Source organism: Cebus imitator, unplaced genomic scaffold (assembly GCF_001604975.1).
Source record: "Cebus imitator isolate Cc_AM_T3 unplaced genomic scaffold, Cebus_imitator-1.0 Scaffold455, whole genome shotgun sequence".
In the NCBI taxonomy this organism is placed as follows: Eukaryota; Metazoa; Chordata; class Mammalia; order Primates; family Cebidae; genus Cebus; species Cebus imitator.
Window position 1 is genome coordinate 802080 of NW_016107770.1, and position 25997 is coordinate 828076.

Consider the following 25997-nt stretch of genomic DNA (forward strand, 5'->3'; position numbering starts at 1 on the left):
CAGCCTTTTATTGGAAGAAAAATGCCACCTATGACTTTCATAGCTAGAGAGAAGAAGTCAACGCCTGGCTTGAAAGCTTCAAAGGACAGGCTGACTTTTGGGTTAGGGGCTAATGCAGATAGATGGTGACTTTCCGTTGAAGGCAATGCTCATTTACAATTCTGAAAATCCTAGTGCCCTTAAGAATGATGCAAATCTTCTCTTCCTGGGTTTTGTAAATGAACAGCAAAGTTTGGATGACAGCACATCTGTTTACAGCATGGTTGGCCGAATATTTTAAGCCCATTATTGAGAATTACTGCTCAGAAACAAAGATTTGTTTTAAAATATTTCTGCCCACTGACAATGTACCTGGTCACCCAAGAGCTCTCATGGAGATGTACAAGGAGATAACATCTATTCTGCAGCCCAAAGATTGAGGAGTAATTTAAACTTTAAAGTCTTATTAAGATATGCATTTCTTAAGGCTATAGCTGCCATAGACAGTGATTCCTCTGATGCATCTAGGCAAAGTAAATGGAAAGTCTTCTGGAAAGGATTTCGCATTCTAGATGCCATTCACAACATTCATGATCCATGGGAATAGATCAAAATATCAACATTAACAGGAGTTTGTAAGGAGTGGATTCCAATCCTCATGGATGACCTTGAGGGGTTCAAGACATCAGTGAAGGAAGTAACTGCAGATATGAAGGAAACAGCAAGAGAACTAGAATTAGAAGTGAAGCCTGAAGACGTGACTGAATTGCTGCAATCTCAGGGTAAAACCTGAACTGATGAGACATTGCTTCTTAGGGATGAGAAAAGAAAGTGGTTTCTGGAGATAAAAATCTATTCCTGTGAAGATGGGGTTGAACACTGAAGCGACAACAAAAGATTCACTACATTAACATAAACTTAGTTGATAAAGCAGCAGTAGAAGAGTTTGAGAGGACTGACTCCAATTTTTTTTTTTTTTTTTTTTTTTTTGAGACAGAGTCTCACTCTGTCATCCAAGCTGAAGTACAGTGGCGCAATCTTGGCTCACTGCAACCTCAGACTCCCAGGTTCAAGTGATTCTCGTGCCTTAGCCTCCTGAGTAGCTGGGACTACAAGTGCACGCCCTCATGCGTGGCTAACTTTTGTGTGTGTATTTTTAGTATAGATGGGGTTTCGCCATATTGGCCAGACTGGTCTCAAACTCCTGACCTCAAGTGATCCGCCTGCCTCTGCCTCCCAAAGTGCTGGGATTACAGGTGTGAGCCACCGCACCTTGCTGAAAGAGAACTTTTTGTAAAAGGAAGAATCAACAGATACGGCAAACTTCACTGCTATTTCATTTTTTAAAATTGCCACAGGATTTTGTTATTTAATTAGCACCAACCTTCAGCAACCACTACTCTGGTTAACAATGTCAAAACAACACCTTCTAACAGCAAAAGAATTACAACTCACTGAAGGATGAGATGGTCCCTAGCACTTTTATTTTCCTTAATCAACAAAATATTTTTAAGGTATGTACATTTTTAGACATAATGCTATTGTACACTTAATAGAATACAGTATAGTGTAAACCTAACCTTATGTGTACTGGGAAACCAAAAAATTCATGTGTCTAACTTCACTGCGATGTTTGCTTTACTGTGATGATGTGGGACTGAACCCACAATATTTCTCAGGTATGCCTGTATCCACTTTATTTAAAGATTCTAAATAAAACCATACTGTTTCTATTGGAGCTAGAAAAAAGAAAATAATATTTTATACCTGCATACCTAGAATCTGCTGAATATTTAAGTTGTGTTGCTAGGTGGACAAAACTTATTTATCTGCAGATTTAAGTCTTACCCCCTTCTCAGTTATTCTAGAAACAGAAACAGCTGTAGTAGGCAACCAACCACTTACTACAAGAACTTAAAGTTGGCATGGTTCAGGTCTATTAGAAAGCAGAGCGAAAGAGAGCTAAGTCTATAATTTGATGCTGTTTCTCTGACATAAAATATAGCATCTTACTCCAAATCTCTTCAAACCCTTAATAGAAACACATGTGTCTTGTGCTTGCTATATTCCAGAAACCTTTTCAGTTTCCAGAAACAACAGATTATTCACTGATCACACTGTAGTGAAAGGCCAATCATGGCCCCTGAGGTAAGGGCTCACCTCTGTCCCAAGCCCTCACACTGGCCTCCACCCTCAGCCATCTCCTTTGCAAATGTGGAAGAGAACCTACATTTCACCTAGCAAGGTTAGAACCCAAGGGTGCACTGTCAGCCCCCAGGGGAGGCAGGGCAAAGAAAGAATGTGAACCTACCACCAGAGTTGCTTTGACATCCAGAACAAGACTCATTACATATGATGGAAGGAGGGGAGGTTGTGATTACTGTCTCATTCCAACTAGGATCTCTGCATATTCTGGGGTTAAACAATGACCACCTATGGAAGAAGCACGAGGAATGATCCTTCGCTTTGCTCCACCTTCCTCAAAAACGGGCCAAAACTCTTAAAAACCGCACTTGGAACAAATGACTTGATAACATCAAGCAGTAAGAATCTACTGAGGCTGAAGACCTCGCCAACTGCACTTTTAAACCTCAGACGTATTTCACGGGGTCAAATGACGACATACATAGATTGTTCTGACAATCCATCTAGGGCATGTGCTAATATTACATAAGAAAAATCTATTTTTGTCTTCAGCTATATGGATGTTACAGTGTACAGAGAAACAGCCTACACGAAGTTAACAAAGAATGATAGTGTGAAACACACTCATGCAGTGTCTATGGAATTTTGAGCACACGGTGAACATAACTGTCAACTGTCTCAGGCAGCCCACAATTCCATCGGTATTGGGCTTGGTGATCACCACAGAGACCCTACCTCCATGACCTTTCAGTGTCTCCTGGGCCCCAGACAATAAGGCAGGCACTTACAGTCTCAAGTGCTATTATTTGGCAAGGAGGAAGCTATGGGAGTGCAAGAAGGCAAAGAACAGGTCTTCATTCTACTATATAAAGATAAAGTAGAAGTCACTCATTAAAATCCTGCAATCTGGATTTATAAAGATATGGCATATTATGGTCGATACTGCAAATGTTCTTATTACCCTTTGCAGATCTACCTTATTTATTTTACAGTGTTTTAAGATTTTGAAAATAAGCTTATTTTCCTTTGATTTTTTAAAAAGGATTTTAAATAATTCTGTATCAGACTCCAAGAAAATACATTTTATACATACCACATTTTACATACACCAAAATTCCTAATTCTGAATATTCTTTACACCCACCCTCTGCCTGGCCCTCCCAGCATAGCTATTAACAACAGACACCATGAGTTACTCCACAAAGACCTAGACCCACGCTGTCCAAGCCAGCAGCCACTCACCAAGTGAGGCTATAGAGCACTTGAAATGAGGCCAGTTCAAACTGAGATGTGTTGTATGTATAAAATACACACACATTTTGAGGACCTAGTATTAAAATTAATGTCAAACACGTCAATGATTTTTATATTGACTATGTATTGAATAGTAATATTTCTGAGACATTAGGTTACATAACATCATCCAAATCAATGTCATCTGTATCTTTTTACTTATTAAAAGTTGCTCCCAAAAAATTTCACCTGGCTCAATTCTATTCTATGAGACAGAACTGCTCTGGGCAACAAACTGTCTTCTCTAATTTTAAAGAAATTGGGACCATCTTTTGTGCTCCTAATTTCAGTTATTTACAAATGGAATCATCTTCCTTGTCCAGCTGCTGAGATACTGTTTAATATTTGTCATCTTCTTGCTTCAAAATATTGTCCCAGTTTCTAACTAATCTCAATCCCCTTTTTCTCTGAACGGCATTTCAGAGCTAGAATTACTAATATTACCTAAATCATAACTGACTGTTACCTTGGTCATGAGAAACAGAATCCAAAGTGTTTTCTTTAAAAAAAAAAAAAAAAAAAAAAGACAACAGCATTGTGCATGTCAAAAGCATGGCAAAATGCCCAGGCTTTCTTCCTGGTCAACATTTCCTCTAAAATCTCTATTTACTTCCTCATCCTCCTCTGATTAAACAAGCTTCTCCTGTAATGCTAACAATCCTCCATGAAATTATTCATTTTCAATTTTACTTCCACAAGTATGCAAGTATTGGGGCTACATCGACAAACAGAACTTCCTAGGGAAATGCATTCAAAATTTCCAAAAACACAGACCTACTGCAAAATAACTCATTTTAAATTGATGACATATTGTTATGCAATCAATAGATACACTGAAGTGAGAGGATACAGAATGAGAGCAGGCATAATCTGGTAGATTAAATTAAACTGGTATATTTTGGAAAGCAGTGTTTTGTATTCATACATTTTGTAAAAGAATAGGATAAGCAGAGGTATATTTCCAAGAAGGTTTTGCAAGGCCTTACCACCTCAAAGAAGAGGTAGGGCCAGAATGGAAGAAATGGGCAGAAAATGAGGGAAGGGAATAAAAAGAGGTAGGGCTTATTTTTCCAAATAGCACTAATTCTTGGTTATCTGACTAGATCAGAGGACTGGGTAACAATGTGAGGTCAACGGTTGTATTGCCATTTAAGTCACATTCATCGCTTCAGGGCATGGCTATGTGCAAATCTAGAATGAGAATTAGGCATCAAGCTCATTTAGAAGTTTAATAAATTTAATTTTAATGAGACATCTTGTTTAGTATTAAAATTCATGAGACTCCCAGAACAGGTTCTCTGGACTTTTCATTAGAGGGTAAGAAATTTATTTGACAATTTAACTTCTTGACCACCAGAGTAGGAAAATTCATGTCTACAAACTATGCTTATGTATCCCAGAAGCTTTCTGAAATTGAGTCATTTCAAATTTAGTAGCTGCATACCTGTTGGCTCCAATTAGTGACCTCTATGGGGATTTCTTTTCCTCTGGAATTAATCTGTTTATATCTCTGTGTTCATAAAATGAAGAGACTAGTTATTGTGTGCCTTTTTTAAAGAAAACACTGCTAGTTAACTACCTAGCAATATGATGAGCAGGAACAAGGTCACATTCACAATTTAAATTGAGCTCAACATCATTTATATTTAGAACAGGATCAATCCAGAATCGTTTCTCAGTTTGGCTTATTGGCTGTGTGACTTGGGCAAGTACTTTTACCTCTCCCAGCTGCAGGTTGTTTTTTTCTTTCTTTCTTTCTTTCTTTTTTTTTTTTAATTAGTGAAATGCAAATACTTCCTCCGAATTTGCAGGGTTTTGAAACGAAGGAATGAACGTAAACAAGCAGGTCAGCAGTCTATACAGAGTAGGCAGACACATTTACAGATCTATGAAGCATCCTGGTGATTATGTTTCATGGTGTTAATTCTGTTGAGGCTTTGGGTAGAGTTTGGTATAGTTCTATCTTAAGTTAAAAATGGGGTTTTAGGCTGGGCGCGGTGGCTCACTGCTGTAAACCCAGCACTTTGGGAAGCCAAGGCGGGCAGATCACCTGAGGTCGGGGTTTCGAGACCAGCCTGACCAACATGGAGACACCCTATCTCTACTAAAAATACAAACTTAGCTGGCCGTGGTGGCGCATGCCTGTAATCCCAGCTATTCGGGAGGCTGAACCAGGAGAATCGCTTGAACCCGGGAGGCAGAGGCTGCGGTGAGCCGAGATCGCGCCATTGCACTAGAGTCTGGGCAACAAGAGTGAAACTCCGTCTCAAAGACAACAACAACAAAAAAAACCAGGGTTTTATTCTTCGAATTCTACTTGAATTCCTCTTGGGTGGTAAAGTTCACATGTGCTATGACTACGTTAGTACACTACCAAGGGTTTCTAAATGCCTCTTATTGATAGAGCAGGAGTTCTCAAAGGTTCACGCACTTGTGTTAAAATGCAGAATCTGCATTTTACAAGTGGCTCCCAGGTGATGTCCCTGGTGCTGGTCACCCTAGGCAGCCAGGCCACTTCGCAGACCTTCTGTGCCTCTACACTGTTGACGACGCGAGATAATTCCTTATGGTTGCATAGGGCACTCCTGTGCAATGTGGGAAGTTTAGCAGTATCCCTGGTCTGGACCCCACTAGATGCCAGTGACCCTATCCCTCCACGCCAACTGTGACATCCAAAATGTCTCCTGACATTACCATTGACAGATGCCCTCAGGGTGGCCAAACCACCAGGTGGAGAACCGCTACCACGTAGGATGCTACCATCAAGGTGCGCCCACAGCAGCAACCTTGGGGTAGGCAGGCAAGTATCCTCCAGGCTAGTTTGCAGACCGGGAAACTGAGGCTGGGCACCGCTCAAGGACACAATTGTGGGTAACCGAAAAGGGAGCGGAGGTCCCGCTGCGCCCAGCTCTGCAGAGAGGACGCTGGGCCGCGCACCCGCTTGGTGGTCCCCAGGGACCGCGCCCACGTGCTCCGGCCCCACGCGCGGCCCGCCGACCGGAAGCGGGTGCTGAGGTCGCGTAGACGCCGCAGCCACGCGCGCCCTCCAGTCCGGACATGGGCCCGCGGGCGCTGCTGGCCGCCGCCCGACTTCGAGTCCTGTGCGGGATACAGCGCGCGGGAGCCCCAGGGTCCCTGCTCAAACACAGCCCCGCCGCGGGCCCCCGGCCGTGACGTATCCCGCGCAGACCGTTCCCACGCCCACCCAGGACCGCCCTCGCGGGAGGCGGTGGCTGCACATTACCCACCCAAAAGAAGTCCGTCCATGTCAAAGATGAGGTGGGTGACTGGCTGTAGCGGGGGTGCGGGCGGGGGAGCCGCCATGGTACCGCCTTCTGGTTCTGGGTGGGGGGGAGGGGTCGAGGGAAAAGTGCGCGCGCAGTCGCCCGCCCCGCGCACGCGCAGTCAGGGCCTCCTCGGGCTTCCGGGGCCAATCTGCGCACGCGCTTCCCACGGCCCCAAGCCCGCCTCCGAACCCGCGCGTCCCGGGCTGCCTAGTGCCGTTCCGCGCACGCGCGTCTCGGGCTTTTGCCGCCGCGGCAGTTGCAGACTGGGAATTCGGCGCGGGCGGGCGCGATACGTTAACCCGCATCAATTCCTCCTCACGTCACACCCGGAATCAGGCCAAGCTACTCAGCCAACGGCCGCGCAGAGCCGAGGCCCTCGTCTGGGGGCAAATTCACTGCTTGAGTTTGGATCAGGGGTGTGTATGAGGAAGGAGGGACCGTGCAAGGGGGCTGTCGAGTGGGGAGAGGGGGTTGAAAATGTTCAGGGTGGCATCACTGCGAGCCATCAGGTTGCAGGCAAATGGCCTTGGTCACGGAGGTCCCTGGGTGGGTTCGCTCGAGCCTGGAATGCCAGCCCCTGGACCGTGGGTGGGTTTCTCGGTTTCGCCTGCCCCCGCCTCCCTGCGGTTTTGGACCGCGACTTGAACTGGCAGTCGTGCATGCGTAGTGTCTGCGGAGAGGATGCACAACCTCCGTGCCTGCATCCCTCAGTATCCCAGACTGGTGCATTGTCTCAGAGCAAAGCCAAACTGTGCGAGGAGGATGCTGAAATAATACTAATAAGTCAACGTGTCTTTCTCCTTAAGCCTTCTTAGGTATCATCTGTCTTTTGGGCTGCTCTGAGTTTCTTCCTTTTTTAACTTTTCAAATGCCATCTAAACAGTTGTCTTCCTCCCCTCCACCCCCTTTTGCCATAGTCAGAAATATACTTTTTTGTCCATTTCGTGTTCTCTTATGTGGTGTATTCACTTTTAAGGACAAGAATTGGACCTTTCGAGAAGCTGAAATAATAGAGTTAAGACTAAAAACGTGAGGGTGTGCCAGGTGCAGTGGCTTACACCTGTAATCCCAGTATTTAGGGAGGCAGAGGTGCGGTTTGGGGGATAGTTTGAGCCCAGGAGTTTAAGACCTACCTGAGCAATATAGTGTGATCCCGTTTGCCACAAAAAAGGAAAAAACACACACAAAACCAGGTGTAAAACATGTGGGTGTATTTCTAGTTTACTGAGTACATGGTGGACGGGGGCATGCCTGGATTCAGCAAGAACACTTATCATCTATGATAGACAAAGTGCCTCTGTGTCTGTTTCCTCCTGGGTAAAATGGAGATGATAAAGGAGGTGAGGCAGGTCAAGCAAGCCCTTAGTACTAGTGCATAGTACATAGTCAATAAAATTATGCATTCTTAGAGCTGGTACTATAAGAGAGTTTCCCCCATTTAATGCAATCATGATTTCCCTTTGAGGATACTAGATTTCAGAGAAGGCAATTCATGAGAAAATTAGGAAGGGACTTTCTACTCAAACGCAGTCATTTGTGATTTCTGTATTAGTTTGCTACAGCTGCCATAATAGTGCACCACAGACTAAGTGACCTAAACAGCAGACGTGTATTGTCTCACAGATCTGGAGGCCAGAAGTCCTAGATCAAGATGTCAGCAGGCTTAATTTTCTGAGGGCTGTGAGGAAAGGACCTATTCCAGGCCTCTCTCCTCAGCTTGAACCTGGCTTTCCTTTCCCAGTATCTTGTCCTATCGTCTTTCCTGTGTGTGTCTCTGTCCAACTTTTTTCCTACTATAAGAACATCAGTCTTATTGGACTAACGACCACCCTAATGACTACATTTTAATTTGCTCTCCACTGACAAGATGCTGTTTCCAAATAAGGTCACAGTCTGAGGTAGTGGGGATGAGGACTCCAACATATCTTTTTGGGGAACACAATGCCATAGTAGATGCATTCCACTCACATTGCTGGGGTACCTGCAGTCAATATGACAGTATTTCCCACCTGGAGTCCTTACAATTCTCCCTCCCAGATTCTTTCCTTTCTCTGGAAACAAATGGATGCACACATGTCAGTGTTATTGTTGTTTTTTTTTTTCTTTTTTGGTATCATAACCACCTCACATCTCTGTTTAGTCATTAAGTTAAGAGTATTTTTCAAAAGAAAAAAGGCCCCAGTGCCATTTTGATGAAATGGCAAGGCCTCACAGCAATTGTGGAAGAGACAGATTGAGAGAAACCTTTATGTACTTCAGCTCTCCACAGATGTGAAAACATGGTTCACATCTTTTTTTAGTGAGTCTTTTTTCCTACACTTTTCAGTGACATCACTTCAGTGAATAAGATGGAAGACTCCTCTTTTCTTAAAAAAAAAAAAAAAAAAAAAAAAAAAAAAAAAAAAAAAAAAAAAAAAAAAAAAAAAAAAAAAAAAACAATGTGTGAAGGCTTCTCTGTCACAAGTTAGATTGGAAGAGAATGAAATTTTGTTCTATTGATGTGATTTGCATACATATAACAAGTTAGCTTTTAGGTTTACATAATTCTCCAACATCCAAAGATGGACAGCTTCTATGCTGATGAGAATGCATTTCCTTCCATGAATTACAGTTTACCTTTGTACAGTTGTGTTTTCCCAATAGGACAATACCTTACTTTTCCTGACAATTTTAAGATACAATAGAAATGATCCCGTAAACTACAGTACGATGGCGTCAAAAGCACATTAACAACTGATGGAACAAATAAACAGCTGACCTTTCACACAACATATAAACTTAAACATGGCATTTATTGTGTGTGTGTATATATACCATCCTGTATGGAGTAGTAGCTTATCTCAGCTTCCTTAGTTTGTTGTCCTGGTTCCTGTGTCTCTGTGCTTTTGTTATCTGTTGTATTTGGTTTCCACTCTGCTATATCTGTTTTCTGTGAGCCCCCTTTCCCCTATTCTTCTCTTTACTTTTCTGGGGTACAAATCTTGCCTAGCATAGATGGAGAGTAACAGGTTGGACAAGGGACCATCTTTCTCAGTGGCTGTCCACAGTCTACTTTTCTTGATGATGCTGAGAAAGCTCGTACTTCCATCTGATAGGGCCTCAATTTGGGCTCCTCGTTGCAGACTTACCTGCCTTCCCCAGTATAGCTGGCTTAGCAATGCTGACTTAGCAAGTCTCTTGCTTTAGAAGCACTGAATATTCTTACCTCTTCCCACTGCTGATTTCCTGCAAGCCCAATGAGCTCAGGAAGGGAGCCTGACATAGACGGCTGAATTCGCCACTCCTGGCTTTGTACTCCAGGATGTATCTGGTACTTTTGTGTGAAGAGGGTCATTGTTTTTGAACCCCTTCACCATCAGAGTACAAACCCTCTGAGCAAGAGGTTCAGTTTGATTCTCCGCAGTGGTGGACAACAGACATGGTATGAACTGGCAGTGTCAGAATCTCCTGGGAGCTCGCTAGAAATGCAGAATCCCAGCTGCCACCCCCAGACTGATAGCATCTGCCCTTCAACCAGGGCATGTAATGGTCTGGATCATTGACCCCTCCTGGGGTATACCAGCTACTTCATTGTGGGAAGGGGGCTTTAGGATTATTATTTTAATGTAAAGAAGTAGCAAATGTGTTAAGCTTTACTAACATTTATTTTATTTTGTTTTTATTTTTATTTTGAGGCAGGGTCTCACGGTGCACCCAGACTGGAGTGCAGTGGCGTGATGTCAGCTCACTGTAACACTCTCCTCCCAGGTTCAGGGGATCCTCCTACCTCAGCCTCCCAAGTAGCTGGGACTACAGGCATCCACCACGATGCCTGGCTAATTTTTGTATTTTTTAGTGGGTCCTACCATGTTGGCCAGACTAGTCTCAAACTCCTGACCTCAAGTGATCTACCTGCCTTGGCCTTCCAAAGTACTGGAAGTATAGGCAAGAGCCAATGCACCCAACACTAACATTTAATATTTGTGTGAATGCTGGCGAATATTCTCGTGTCTTGGTCTTTTCTCTAGGTATCCTTGCGGGGAGGAAGGGAGACATCATTGCTCTCAACCATTTTATTTGATTTCAGCATAATGCAATGTACATATTAAGGTAAAGTGTATTTACAGCTTATATTATTTACTTTTAAGTCTTTCTCAAAAAAATAGAGGGATTAAGGACATGCCTATAAAAATAATAAAATGTAGCTTCCAGTTAATAACAAGAAAAGAGAAATTCCAGCATCAGCTTTATAGCCTTCACTAATGATTAAAAATCATGTTTTATAATATCCATAATGTTACTGCCTAAGTAGACATACACTATTCTAAAATAGCACATATGAAGGGAGGATGTGTGCTCCAAAAATGTGGGGAAGTGAGGCATGTGGTCAGACTCTACCATGGATTCGAATTTCCTCTCTCCTGCCAGGATTCTCACTGACTAGACATGACTGGACATCTGAGAGAGGGGCTCAGGCTTCATGACACCCCACCCTTTATCATCGTATTGTTCTAGGATTTAGGGCTCCTGACTCCAAACAATTCCTTCCTTGCTTGCCCCACTCTCCTTCTCTTTTTCCCTCCCTTCCTTTCCTCCTTCTCTTTCCCTGTCTTCCTTCCTGTCTTCCCCATTGACTCCCTCCCTCTCTCCTTCCTTCCCTTCATTTCCTCCTTCTCTCTTTTCCTGTCTTCCTTCCTGACCTCCTCATCGATTCCCTCCCTCTTGCTTTCCTCCCTTCCTTTTCTCCTTCTCTCCTTTCCTATCTTCCTTCCTGTCCTCCTAAACTCCCTCCCCCTTCCTGCCCTCCCTCATTCTCTTCCTTTTCTGTTTCTCTGCTGATAGTTCCTCTGGCATAGCCCCTTCCCTCCAGGACCTGTGAGGGGTCCGTATGCCCACAATGAATACAACTGGTGATGTCAGCATCTTGGGCCTTTGCTGTGTCTTGCACCACATTCACAAGGTGGGCTGCCCACTAACCCTGCTCACTGAAGCTTCTCCACTTGGGTGGAATCACAGCTGGAGCTCACCACGCAGAGTGCCGAGTGCCATCTCTAATGTGCGACTTGCGATGTTGCTGCTTCTGAATAAACCACGTGCTCACCTGCAAGGTTCTTATTTCCTGTCATATCTTAGGCAAGTTGCTTAGTGCTCTGGTCACTTCTCCAGAGTGTTTATAAAGGCCACGTGCTAAGAGTCTGAGATGAAAGCGTGATTACTCGTTCATGGTTAAAATTGGCTCATTGTTTTATAACTATCATAATAGCCACCAGCCCTCAAATAATTATGGCATACTCACAACTTTATAAATGATCTCTTATTTCATTGATTCCACAACTTTGCAAAGTAAACAATGGAATTATTCTTACAAAAATAAAGAAATGGAGCTTGAGGAAAGTCAGATACCTTTGCACAAGTCATATACCTTGCCACAAGTCATATACCTGAAAAGGATCAGGGTGGAGAGTTCAACCTCTGTTGGTCTTCCTTCCTCAAAAAGATCCAAAAGGCAAAAACTGTCTATTAATATGTTTTCTATGTGTTTTCAAAATTTCTTATGTTGTAAGTAATCACGACCACAATGTGAACAGATAATATCAAAATCAAATACAAGAATGACTGTGCAAATAAAGGGGAACAAAGTATTCTAGAAACCACCAGCAAGAAAACAATAAGGAAAAGGAAGCTTCAAAAAATAAACAAGAAACATTAAACATTTGTTTTCTGCAGTTCTGATGTCAGTGTGGCGTGTCAGCGATAACATGGTCGAACCAGTCATTTCTAGAATCAAAAGTTTTCGCCTTTATTTTACTTGCACCCAAATCCTGTTCTGCTTGCTGCATGCTAACATCTGGAGGGAATAGAAAGCTGGTTACAGAGCCTCTTCCTTCAGCTTCCCCATGATCAATTGATCACATAAGCCTGGAAGTGTGCTGAATGGGTCTTTGCCTCCTCAGTCCACAGCCTTGAAACTCTCCCATTTCTGTGGTCAACGATGGTCTTTCCATTTTTTGTTTTGTTTTGTTTTAAACACAACAATTCCCAAACTTACTCAGCAGGGACCATCACATATGCTCTTTAAAAAGAAAGTAATATCTCCCTCAAACACACTTTAGAAATACCAGACGGCTGTTAGACATAGAGTCCATTCTGACTTACATTCTGCCTCACCACCAACTTTCTTGAAGCTGTCATTCAGTAAGGCTGTGGGATTTTCCCAAGTCAGTGTGACACCGAACACATTGGAAAAGCAGAGTAAATTTACAGAGTAAAATTCAGAGAATGAGAATCTTAAGTACCTCAAATAGTTAAGATTTTAAGAATCTTAAAGGGAACAGAATATGTGTATATATATGTATACCATATATATGTTATGGTGTGATTTTTATATAAATAATGGTGTGATTTTTATAAACTTAAGAGGAAATGCCTTTATATATAACTTAAATATATTTAGTTTGTATATATACACAAATTTATATGTTAAATATTATATTAAAAATATTGCAAGTGTATGACTTTAAGAAAATTAAGAAGAAATATAATTAAGTAGGTTCTCACTTAACATACTTGGGAGATTTTTGGAAACTGTGACTGTAAGCAAATCACATATAACAAAACCAATTTTTTTCATCAACTTTATAGCAAAATGATGTTGAATGAAACAACCTGCTGTATATCATTCTTCTTAAATTTGCAGTTTCTGAGAATTGGCCAGGTAAGGAAGTTCATGCCTGTAATCTCAGCATTTTGGGACACCAGTGCAGGTGGATTGCTTGAGCTCAGGAGTTCAAGACCAGCCTGGGCAACATGGTGAAACCCAATCTCTACAAAAAAAAAATACAAAAATTAGCTGGGTGTGATGACATGCACCTGTTGTCCCAGCTACTTGGGGACTGAGGTGGAAGGATTGCTTAAGCCTGGGAGGTTGAGGCTGCAGTGAGCTTTGATTGTGCCACTGCACTCCAGCCTGGGTGTCATAGTGAGACCCTATCTCAAAAAAAAAAAAAAAAAATTCTGAGAATCTATCGATGTTGTTAAGTGAGGACTTATTTTATATATGATTTAAATGCACTTAATTTATTACATATAGATACATACATGTGTGAGATTTTAGTTTTAGCTGGCTCTTGCTTCTCTTTGGATGTATGTGTGGTTTTAACAAACTTCAGATGAAAGGTCTTTATGTATAATATATGTATATATATATGTTTATATATAATTGCACAGGTTTGAGAGTTGTTTAATAGGCTAAGTGAAATAGATGAGTCAAACATGTACAACAAACGTATTTTGTTCTTTTGTGGGCACATTTCAATTGAATATGTTTATTGGCTGCTGTTGTATTAATGTATAACCAATAACATTTGGGAAGCATCTATTTCAAGTCAATTTCCTAGGGCCATTTAAACCACTCTGGAAGAATCTTAGAGGCAATCAATTTCCATGACTTCTTCCTTCTAGAGTAAACTAGGATGCCAGTTAAAGAAAGGCAATTTACTAGGACTTGGGTTTTGGTTTAATAATAAAGCTGTAACTTGAAACATGGAAATGCAGTATAGCAAGGAGAAGGCTGTGATTAAATCTGCTTCTGAAGAATGGGAAGTGAATGATAATTAAAAACCACAAAGATGCAAAAATACCTACCCAGAAACTATTCATAATTTTTTGTGTTCCTCCTTTGATATACTTCCAACCATGTTCCATGCAACACACATAGGAGGAATTCTGGGGTTTTCCATGTGTTTTTGCCCTTTACTGTGCCATAAACTTTAATAGAGGAGGGTCTCCAAACCAGAGATTTGAAAGCATGTTTGGTATTTTAACATTTCTAGACTTTATGAAGCTGGCAAATGGCTTGGAGGAGAATCGTTGAGTCCATCCTGAATGTATAAGAGCTCACTGCTGTTTATCTTGTGCGGCTGTGGATGACGCAATAGGAAGACTATCAACTGGATTCTGGAGCTCCAGGTCTCTTCCTTCTGCATGGCTAAGAGGAGAACCCTTCTGTGAGTACCGTGTTGCTCTCATCCCACTTGCCCAATTTACATTGAGATGCTTGTTCCTTGATTCAGGGCCCTAATTATCAAGCCTCCATCTTTGCTCATGCAATTGCTGTATGTCAAGTCTTTTTTTTTTTTTTTTTTTTTTTTTTTTTTTTTTTTTTTTTTCCTGGTGCCAGGTGTTTATTCCCTCACATGTGGGTGGTTCACACACACACACACACAGGCGCGGGCACTGTGGGAGAGGGCGGCACTCCTGGTTTCTGAGGGGAGGATCTTGGCCTCACGGTGAGGGTGGTTTCTCTCCCACCCTCATTAGGGCTTAGGGGACCCACTAGTAAATTTCACCCCTTCCACTTCTCAGCCAAGGAGAAGCCACCTTGGTGATGTTTAGTTCCAACCATTATAGTAAGTGAAGAAGGGATTGGCCTGGTCCCAACCATTACAGGGTGTGGATGGCTTCCTCGTGTATGTCAAGTCTTTGAGAGTGAGTGTTTGCTTGCTAATCTCTGATTGCATGTGCCCTTCTTCTGTGGGACTCCAGGATTTCCCACCAACAGTCTCTCTACTGGGTTCTTTCTGGGTAGTGGCCCAAGTATGAAGACATGCCCAGTGTTAGCTTGATGGTTCCTGTGCAATGCCTTTGATGGTTGGCACAGTTATAGGAATGTCAAACATCAGGTAGGTTCAACCCTGAACAATTTTATTAAGCATCTACAGGGATTCATATACCAAAGTCTGTGTTTTTCATGATCTTAAACAACAGTGGTTTTCATAGCTCTAAAGTAAAATCTTTTCACTTCTGTCTTCTGAAAATTGTCAAAAAGGATCATCTATTTCTTTTTGCCAGGCACCATGCCCTAGGACATTATATCTAATCAATAAAGGGTTATTGATTAGAGGGTCTTAAGATGTATACTTCTGCCTGCCTCACTAGTGAGAAAGCTAGTGACCCAAGTGATTTAAGCACTTTTTTGAGGTCATACAGCTAGTGGATGCTGGGATCGGAATGCCATGTCTGTCTGACTCCAAAGTCCTCCATCTACATATTAAGATAAATTATTCTGGGAAATATTTATTGTAACAGGATACTCATTTGACAGCATCATGAAATTAGATGCAAAAAAGGAAAAAAGGGCATCCTGTAGGAATTTTCCATGTGAACAGCCAGGAATGCTGTGGACCTCTGGCCTCACAGCAAGAAGAAAAGTAGGGGCATATGAAGAGGTTTCTGTGGCATTATAGCTCTGCCTCTTCCCCAGTGGAGTTAGGCTTTTTTTTTTTTTTTCTTGTTTCCTAAATGAAATAAAAACAAACGACATGGCGTGCATCTCTCTTGGCCTCAGTCCAGTGTGGAGGCTTCAGCAACACTCCTCAGAGAGGTTAGTATTTGATTGTGCATCTCTTGGAGGACCTAAGGGGTTGGCACCTGATCCCTGCCTGATCTGCTCTAGAGACTTGTGAGCTTCAGGGCTAGGGGGAGTTGATTTAGGTTGCACTTCCAGAGTCCCTCAAACAAATATGCATGATTAGATAACCTTAATGACCAGATGGGGACCAACAGGAGGAAAACTTTGGACTTTCACCCCACAAAATCTGCTGGGGTGAGGAGGAGACTCCAGCAGAGAGGCACCACTGGAAAACCAATTGCAGGGAGAGACAACATCACCCATATCTCAGGAGTTGCAGATCGGGGAGATTCAGCTGGGCTGCCTTCGAGGAACTTAAGAAAATGCCCTCCAGGTTTGCCTGAAATCTTCTCATGACAGCACCAGTGAGAGAAGAACCTTCTGCTCCTTTTTGCTTTCTTTTTCTGCTATTCTCCAGGTGGAGGGATCGGTAATCACAGCAGGGGGAATGAGGGAGGAGGACAACTGAGAAAGCCAGAAGCTTCTCTGTATGTGCCCTCTGTTTCAGGACCACGAAAAGCATGCCTTAGCTGGGGGTAGGGTGGAAAGGAAAGGAAGTCTTACCCTGGAATTAAAGCTGCAGAGATTTAGTATTTCACTCGGCATTTAATTTTGAGCTTGAAAGTATTCAGTGACCAGAAACATCATGTGATGTGCTAGAATTCTGACCACTAGCTGGTATAAGACATTTCAGCAATGAGTAAGTTTTATAGAGACCCTGGGAGACAAAACATTGCCTTTTGGTAAAATCCAAGTCATGTTTATTCATGTTAAAATACTTTTCAGATTTCAACATGCTCAAATCCTTGTTATTAAGAATAGAAAATGGGCTAACACCGCTACTTTATGTGTTATTTGGGTGCCTACTGAGAACAGGAGGCACACAAAATAATTAGAAATAAGCAATGTTTTATTTACAGAAGCAGAATAATGAAAGCAAAGACTCAGATTTGGCTTTTTTTTTTCTTTCTTCCTTTCCTTATTTTCCCTGGGGTATGATTTGCCCCCAAGATGTGTGGTCAGAAGACTGCCTGTTGTTTCATCAGCATTGATGGGACACCTCCCTGCTGAGTGGTAGCCCTGCTCATTGCCCAACCCTGTGGTGTTGACACAGAGAATGAATTCCTTGGGGCTCTTGGCACTGTGTTGTATGTGTAACTCACTTAACAAACAGGCTGGCAAGGCTTAGGTACATCAGGCTCTCGACAGATCATTCAAAACAAAACCCTTGCTCTTCTCATCCTAAACGCATGTCCTATGTTGTTGTTCATTGGAAAAAATAATCATCACTGTGTTTCTGGCCCATCTCACCATTGTATAGCCTCCCTCTTCTTCCTCAACACATGCTCCCTTTCCTTGCTGTGCACTGTGCAATGCAAAATTCAGTGCATACAGGAAATGCTCTCAGTGAACCCCTGATTGTTTTCCAGGTCAGAGAGTCAATAGGTGAATATGAATTGCAGTTAAGTATTCAGGGCTGGCACCCAAAACTCCTCCAAAGTGATGAGTTGGTTAAGGAAGTCCAGCTTCCCTCTGAGTGATGTTGAAAATGTGTGGGGCACTGGGGGAGAGGAAGGCCAGGTGGAGAAATACGTGCAGTTAAACAACTTTTTTATGATAGATTTGCAGATTACTCAGTGATGACTTTATTGCTAATGATGCTCCAATATAACTGCCCAGGCTGTCAAACAATTATTCACAGACGGTGAGCGTTCGGCTGGGATGCTTGTCCAATGTGATGGTGTGCAAAGCTGCTTGAGATCCTTGAAGGAGACATACAAGGTGTCTGAGTCTCCCAGTAAGGAACCCTCTCTGAAAGGCTTGTGAGAACTGGTGAGTTACATTTTTAATATACTTATTGTTTTTGCTTCTCTGCCGCTAAGATATTGAGATACATGTTGACAGAAGATGGCTACAGGGAATATTTACTTTAGTTGCACTGCTGCAAAGGAAGTCCAAAGGTTTCTGTTTCCTTCCACTCTTGAAATACCTGAAGAGCAGCCTGGCAAAAGTTAATTGAATATGTAAAAGAGCCAAGTGTTTGCTCTGGGAGGCAGAGTTTTAAATTCTCTTATGTGGGACGAATCAAAGTTTGTACATTTTTTTTATCTGTAGTGTTACATTAAAGAAAATATCTGTAAAACCACCTATAACAATTTATCTAATATGTTTTCATTTGCTCATTTGCCCTGAAACAAGGCTGTCTATAGGGAGAAGAAAGTAATTGCCAAATAGTTTGTCTTTGTGGATTAGAGTGGTAGTTTGAAAACACAAGCTTGGTATAAAGAATATTGGAGTTTAGAGGAGCGAATCCTAAAAGGAAATGAGCATATGAAATGGTGCATTTTGTGCTATAACTTACACAAAAGAGGAATTAAACCAATTAACTTCATGTGTGAAAATATTGGACCCACTGCTCCTGAGTTAGACACAATGTCTGTACAGGAGATGTCTTTGCCATCCATTGCATTCCCTGTAAGATTGGCATAGCTTTAAGCTTTCAACTTACTGCTTTTCTAAAGGATAAATTTCAGAGGGAATTAACAGTTTTTTCACTTTTTTTCCATTTTAAATATACAGATTCAATATCTATAATGTTCACCTTAAATATGTATCCTAAAGAGTAGAAAAAGAACATATATACCTACCTTCTAGAGGGTCATACACATAGATCTCTGAGTTTGTCCTCAGGACCATGCACGGAGTCAAATGTTTCTCTCTGTTTTTTTCTTTTTTTTACGACGGAGTCTCACCCTAGTGGTGCGATCTCAGCTTACTGCAACCTCCACCTCCTGGGTTCAAGCAATTCTCCCGCTTCAGCCTCCTGAGCGGTTGGGATTACAGGCACGTACCACTATGCCTAGCTAATTTTTTTGTGTGTGTATTTTTAGTACAGATGGGGTTTCACTGTATTGGCCAGGCTGGTCTCAATCTCCTGACCTTAAGTGATCTGACTGCCTCGGCCTCCCAAAGTGTTGTGATTTCAGACGTGAGCCACTGCACCCATCTGGAGTCAAATGTTTCTTAACAGGCTACATTGGTTTTAAGATGTGGTGTTTATTACTGCATTTTTTACAGTGTGCTTGTCTATGTAAGATCATCTCTATAAAAGAACTAGTTTAACTGAGGAACGAGTATATAGTTCAGAGATCAGCTACTGTTTTCTCAAAATTTTTATTAATTGAAGAAAATGGACATCCAAAATCAATTTAATTTTTGCAATGCATTCTGTACGTAATCTAGTAATTTTAAACCAACCAAGTGGATGATTTTTCCCCCAAAGAGAGGTACTAAGAAATTCCTTTGATCTCTTTCAAGTAAACTGTTATCTTATGAACAATTGTAATGAATTAAGATGTCCAGTTCTTGCTTACTTTATTTCTTATCAGAGTATCAACATATTTCATGTACAAATCAGTTTTGTCTTCTGTGCCAACCCAAGCAGATTGAGTTGGAGGAATGTTAAAAATAATTTTCACTTAAAATAATATCACTAAATGTGTTGAAATTATGTTACAGAAAGTTTGCTCCATTTAATGTCATTTACTGCAGGTATTCTTTGTCTCAGGCAACACATGATAATGCTTTACTGAATACCCTGTGAATTGGTATCTATAGTAACATTAGTATTTGCCAACTGAGAAATTGCCCCATATTCATTTATAATGAGATTATCATATCACAGCTGATATCAGGAGACAAATCTAAAAGATTTCAGTGCAAAAAAAGATAATAATGACTCCTGTTTGCATTAAAAACCTAAATAGTAAATGTTGGTTGGGCATCCCTTAAAAGCATTAAGTGTTTATGGCTAAAAATCCTAAGCCATGCTTTCCAGACCAGGTTCTGTTACCATTGTTTTGTTTCCATCTTATCTTCTCCTTAAAATTCCAGCCTTGTTTGGGAATTAACTCCTGTCAAACTTGGCCACTGAGTCAGCAAGCAATTCCCCAGTGTCCAGGGGACACAGGTAACAGAGGACATGGCAATGATGAAACAGAAGTCCAGTCTCACCTCAGGTGTTGTCTATGAAGGAAAACAAGCAGTATAAATACTGCAAGTACCAATGGCAATAATAATTAAATGCTTATTATGAGAAGGAAGTGCAGGACAGAGAGTTGGCACTGAGCTAATTAGGAGTAGCACCTTCAACTGTGAGGTCTGGCAGAAAGCCTGGGGGATGGAAGAGAGATGGCTTAGGGTCCCGGGTTCCTCTTGGTGATTGCAAGACTAGGAGATTTTTAGTTTAGAGGTAGACTGGGAGGTTCTCTTTTATGATGAATTTGTCTACCCAGCATTTCCGCACGGAGGCACTGTTGGTACTTGGGGCGAGTGATTCCTTGCTGTAGCGGCTGTCCAGTACATGGTAGGATGCAGCAACCCACAGTATCTCCAGATGTTGCCAAATGTCTCCCAGTACATAAAATCGTCCTCCCAGATGACAGTCTCTGGCTTGAAATAAGTGTTTAAAATGTGTAAGAGAGAGCTTACTTAGAGCAGGGTTTATCAGCCTCAGTGCTGCAGACATTTGGGGCTGGGTCACTCTCTGGTGGTGGCCGCCCTGTGCACTCTAGGGTGCTGGGCATTATCCCTGGTCTCCACCCACCAGATGCCAGCAGCACTTCCCTCCAAACCCCCACCTCCCACCCACTGCTAAGTTGTAACATCCAAGCTTGTCTCCAGATACTGCCAAATGTTTCTTGGGTCGCAAAGCTGCCCCTTGTGTAGAATCATCAAATTGGAAACAGATAAGAACTAGCATCTGGGGCATGGAAGAGGTGTGGAGATCACCATTTTGAGTCTGCTCTTAGCTCTTTTTCCAGCTGGCCAGGCAGCTCTGTGTTTTTGATGGAGCCTGTCATAGCTGGTTTGACCTGGATCACTGGGCAAACATTCCCTGGGTCTCAACCTGTCACCTCTTCTGCCTATGAGGAAACTCTGGAGCTATCTACATCCAAGTGACTTGGCCAAGGTCCTGTTCAGCATAGGAGGCTTTTCCAGCACTTGCCTTCTTAGCCCACAGGACTTCACCACTTCTTTTCAAATCTTACCTTCAGAAATGTAGGTTTGCAATCCTTTATCCATAACCAAAAATAGAAGAGAAAAACATTGAAAACCCAGAGTTTTTGTAACATACTTGGCAGTGACACCAGCTCAAACCAACTAACACAAAACTAACGTAAAGTGAAAAGTCTTCATTCATCCCACAGAATGTGGATATTCATTTTGTTTCACTGCAGTTTTTGTTTGTTTGTTTGTTTTTAAGATAGGGTCTCATTCTGTCACCAGGATGAAGTGTAGTGGCTCGATCTCGGCTCACTGCAACCTCTGGCTCCTTGGTTCGAACGATTCTCCCACCTCAGCCTCCCCAGTGGCTGGGAATACAGGTGCCTGCCACCATGTTCAGCTAATGTTTTGGTAGAGATTGAGTTTTACCATGTTGGCTAGGCTGGTCTTGAACTCCTGACCGCAGGTGATCTGCTCGCCTCAGCCTCCCAAAGTGCTGGGATTACAGGTGTCAGCCACTGTGCCCAGCCTCACTGTAAAACCATTAACGGTAGTGACCACAGGTTGCTGTCCAAGACTTTGCTCGAGCTGTTATATATGAGATGAAATATCCACCATTACCTTAAAAAAAACCCAAAACATTCTACATTCTGAAGCACACCTGTTCTCAAAAGTTTCCATTTCAAGAGTATGGACCTGAGAACGTAATTGTGAGTGGAAAAGGGTTCACTCTTAATTTCTTGTGACCTTGACAGCCCAACAATGATGGTACTGTTTGTTTTTTGGTTTATGGTATCATCACATGCTTCTGTGTGTCCTCAGCTGCAACTTCCATTATGTAAAACCTCCTTCCTTTTCCGTACTCTCTTAGCTTTCCAATAACTGAGAACACTCAGGAACTGAATAGCTATATCATTTGGTTCTGGGCTCAGTTGTAAGTAGCTCCCAGAACCCGCTTCCCAGCCAAGTACCTAAGATGCAAAGATCCATTTACACAAATCTACGTGAGGACACATTGACCAAACCTGGGGACTCTGTGAATTGGGGCTATTAAACCAAAAAAATATTTCTTCATTTCTGAAAGGCTAGCTTCCATTAAAAAAAAAATGTCTGAGCATGGTGGCTCTCATGCCTTTAATCCCAGCACTGTGAGAGGCTCCAGTGAGTAAATTGCTTGAGTCTAGGAGTTCAAGAGTAGCCTGGGCAACACGGCAAAACCCCACCTTTACAAAAGATACAAAAAAAAAAGAGAGTCAGGCATGGTGTCACATGTCTGTTGTCCCAGCTACCTGGGAAGCTGAGGTGGGACTGCTTGAGCCTGGCAGGTTGAGGCTGCAGTGAGCAGTGATTGCACCATTGCACTCCAGCCTGGTCTACAGAGCAAGACTCTGTCTCAACAAACAAACAAATAAACAAACAAAAACAACCACCAAATCCTTATTTGGTTTATTAAAAAGAAAGAAAAGTTGTTCTTTTGTGAGTATGGGTACAACTGGGACAGCGTTTCTCATCCTCTGCACACTAGATATTTGGGGCTGGATAATTCTGTTTGTGGGATGGGCTGTCCTATGCAGTGTGGGGTGTTTAGTGGCTTTGCTCGACTGTGATAGCCAATATCTACCTCCCAGCTGTGACAGACAAAAATGACTCCAGACATTGTCCAACATTCCCTGGAATGCAAAATCAACCCTGATTGAGAATCACTTGTCTAGAAAAAGCATTTTTAAAGGAGTAATGGGCTGGCCATGGTGGCTCACACTTGTAATCTCAGTGTATTGGGAGACCAAGGAGGGTGAGGAGATTGAGACCAGGAGTTCGAGGCCAGCCTGGGCAACATAGCAAGACTTTGTTTCTACAAAAAGTAAAAAAATAAAAAGTCAGCAAGGTGTGGTGGCTCACACCTGTAGTCCCAGTAACTTGGGAGGCTGAAGTAGGAGGATCCCTTGAGCCTAGGAGTTCGAGGTTGCAATGAGCTATGATCACACCACTGCACTCCAGCTGGGTAAAAGAGTGAGATCCTGTCTCTAAAAATAAAATAAAATAAAGTAAAGTAAAATAAAAATAGTAATGCAAAGCTTTGACTTAATCAGAGTTTTCTGACTTGATACTATTGACATTTGAGGCCAGATCACTTTCTGTTGTCAGGAGCTGTTCTGTACACATTTAGTATCATCTTTGGTCTCTACCTACTGGATGACAATAGCACTGTCCATAAGTTGTGACAACCAAAAATATCTTCAGATATTTCCAGATGTCCCCTGGGTGTCAAATTGGCCCCTGGCGAGAACCACTGGTCTAGGCTAGTGATGTAGTCTACAGAGTCACATTGCTTTAACTTTGTGTGGTGCCTCATATTTTACAGAAAGCATTCTCTCTCTCTCTCTCTCTCTCTCTCTCTCTCTCTCTCTCTCTCTCTCTCTCAATTGAGACAGGATCTCACTCTGTCATCCAGACTAGGGTACAGTGGCATGATTATGGCTCACTGCACCCTCGACCTCCCAGGCTCAATCAACCCGCCCACCTCAGCCTCTTGAGTAGCCAGGGCTACAGGTGCACACCACCACACCTGGCTAATTTTTGTATTCTTTGTAGAATCAGGGTCTCACCATGTTGCCCAGGCTGGTCTTAAACTCCTGGGCTCAAGTGACCCACCTGCCTTGCTTGGCCTTCCAAAATGCTGGGATTACAGGCATAAGCCCCCACAGCCTGCTGCATTATCTCATATTTTGCTTCATTTAATACTTTTCTCTTTCAACCCTGTGAGGTATTTTTGAGTCCCCATTTTGTAGGTAGGAAAAGTAAGCCCAGCAATCTATACAGTGTGTCACAGTCAGAGTTTTGTTTGTGCCCTGCCATATCGCCAGATATCACATGGGTGACTCAAGCATGGGGCTATGCAAAGCCATTTGTCTTAATTGGCAGACTGGATTATATAAAATAATTTGCATAATACTAAGTAGACACCACAGTCAGCAATATGAAATGGATTCCAGGAACTTCCAATTGCAAATTAGCCCATGTGACTGATGAATTACTTAATCTAGGAGGTTATAGGTGCAGGTGCCTAGAACTTACAGGTTGCATGACTCAGAATGTTTTTAGTTGGACATGATGGAGACCCAGTGCAACCTTGCTCCAAACTAGAAAGGGATTTTTCAGTTGTATATGTGGGAAGTTCACAGAATCAAACAGAAAACCACAAACCTGGAACTGTCATCTTCAAGACCAGCTGAAAATTCTTCATAAGCCTGATTGACATGACCCATAGCTACCTATGGCTCCAGCTAGAAGCCACCACTGTGTTTGAAAACACTTGGTTTTATATTCTGGTTAAGCTTTATGGTGTTGGTACTATTTTATGTACATTTGGAAGTAGATACTATAGTCATTATTTATCACTACAGAGCAAATTACCACAAACTTTAAGACTTAAAACAAATACCCATTGAGGATCTTACAATGACTGTGGGCCAGGAGTCTGGGCACAGCTTAGCAAGGTTCTCTGCTCGGAGTCTCACGAGGTTGCCATCAGGGTGTCGGCTAGGTGTTGGCTGTGTTATTACACAGAGTATGGGGAACTCGTTCAAGCTCATTCAAGTTGTTGATAGAAAATTTATTATTTATTTATCTAGAGACAGAATCTTGCTCTGTCTCCCAGACAGGAGTGTAATGGCATGATTGAGGCTCACTGCAACCTCTACCTCCTGGGTTCCAGCAACTCTCCTGCCTCAGCCCCCCGAGTAGCTGGGACTACAGGCACATGCCACCACACCCAGCTAATTTTTGTATTTTTAGTAGAGATGAGGTTTTGCCATGTTGGTCAGGCTGGTCTCAAATTCCTGACCTCAATTGATCTGCCTGACTTAGCCTTCCAAAGTGCTAGGATTACAGGTGTGAGCCACCATGCCCAGCCCAAGTTGTTGATAAAATTCAGTTCCTTCTTGTTTTAGGATGGACACTCTCGGTTTCTAAACACCACTCCTCATGAGAGGCATCTTACAACAGAGCTGTCTATTTTATAAAGGCCAGCAGGAGAAGACCTCTTGTGCTTGGAGTCTGTTTTCAAGGGCTTGCCCAATTAGGGCAGGCTCATCCATCTTTTCATTTGTTTGTTTTTTGTTCTGAGACAGAGCCTTGCTCTGCCACTTGGAGTGTAGTGGTGCGATCATGGCTCATTACAACCCCAAACTCCTGCGTTCAAGCCATCCTCCTGCCTCAGCTTCACAAGTAGTTGAGACTACAAGTGCACACCACCAGGCCTGGCTAAGTTTTGTTTTTTTCTTTAAGTTTTTGTAGCTACTGGGTCTTGCTATGTTGCTTAGACTGATCTCAAACTCCTGGCTTGAAGTAATCCTCTCATCTCAGCCTCCCAAAATGCTGGGATTACAGGCATAAGCCACCACACCTGGCCCTAAGCTGCTTTTTGATTAGCAGAAAGTCAGCTGATTAGGGACCTTCATGACACATACAAACATCCCTTTACTTTTGCCATACTTTATTGGTTAGAAGCAAGTCATCATTTCCACCCTCACTCAAGAGAAGGAGATAATACAAAGTTAAAGAGTACCAGGGTCTGGAAAGCGAGAAGGCGATCTTAGAACCTTCTTCTCACAAGTGCCTTTGTATGAGTGCACCTTGGAATTGAATTCTAATGTAGGGAAAAATATGTTCTGAGAACCAGATAACCTAATGGCAAACAGGTGTCTGGGGGAAACAGATATGTAAGATTGGCTTTGGTTGCCAGTTCTGACTCTAGTTAGCCAATTCAAATGTCATTGATTTATATTTGATGATAATAAAATCATGAAAAATACCCTACATAATTAAATATTTTATTCTTGTCATGAGAGAGTCTCCTGCAATGCATCACAATAATTTTTTCCAGTTGCTCAGGAATG

General features: G+C 42.3%; 2 protein-coding genes across 4 annotated transcripts in view; one reads left to right on the plus strand and one right to left on the minus strand.

The window, feature by feature from the left end:
- Positions 1-6820, minus strand: part of LOC108291457 (pseudouridine 5'-phosphatase) — a 62214-nt gene extending 55394 nt beyond the window's left edge. Inside the window, exon 1 of the mRNA XM_017511845.2 lies at positions 6666-6820. Coding sequence (XP_017367334.2) covers positions 6666-6741 — 76 coding nt within the window. The 5' untranslated portion in view covers positions 6742-6820. The remainder of the gene's footprint in view (positions 1-6665) is intronic.
- A 138-nt stretch (positions 6821-6958) lies between these two features.
- Positions 6959-25997, plus strand: part of STS (steroid sulfatase) — a 200258-nt gene continuing 181219 nt past the window's right edge. Inside the window, exons 1-4 of one of the 3 annotated variants that reach the window (XM_037732560.1) lie at positions 6959-7120; positions 10712-10793; positions 14516-14689; positions 17773-17925. The gene's annotated coding sequence lies outside the window, so the exon portion shown is untranslated. The remainder of the gene's footprint in view (positions 7121-10711; positions 10794-14515; positions 14690-17772; positions 17926-25997) is intronic. The other 2 variants (XM_037732558.1, XM_037732561.1) reach the window with 2 other exon arrangements.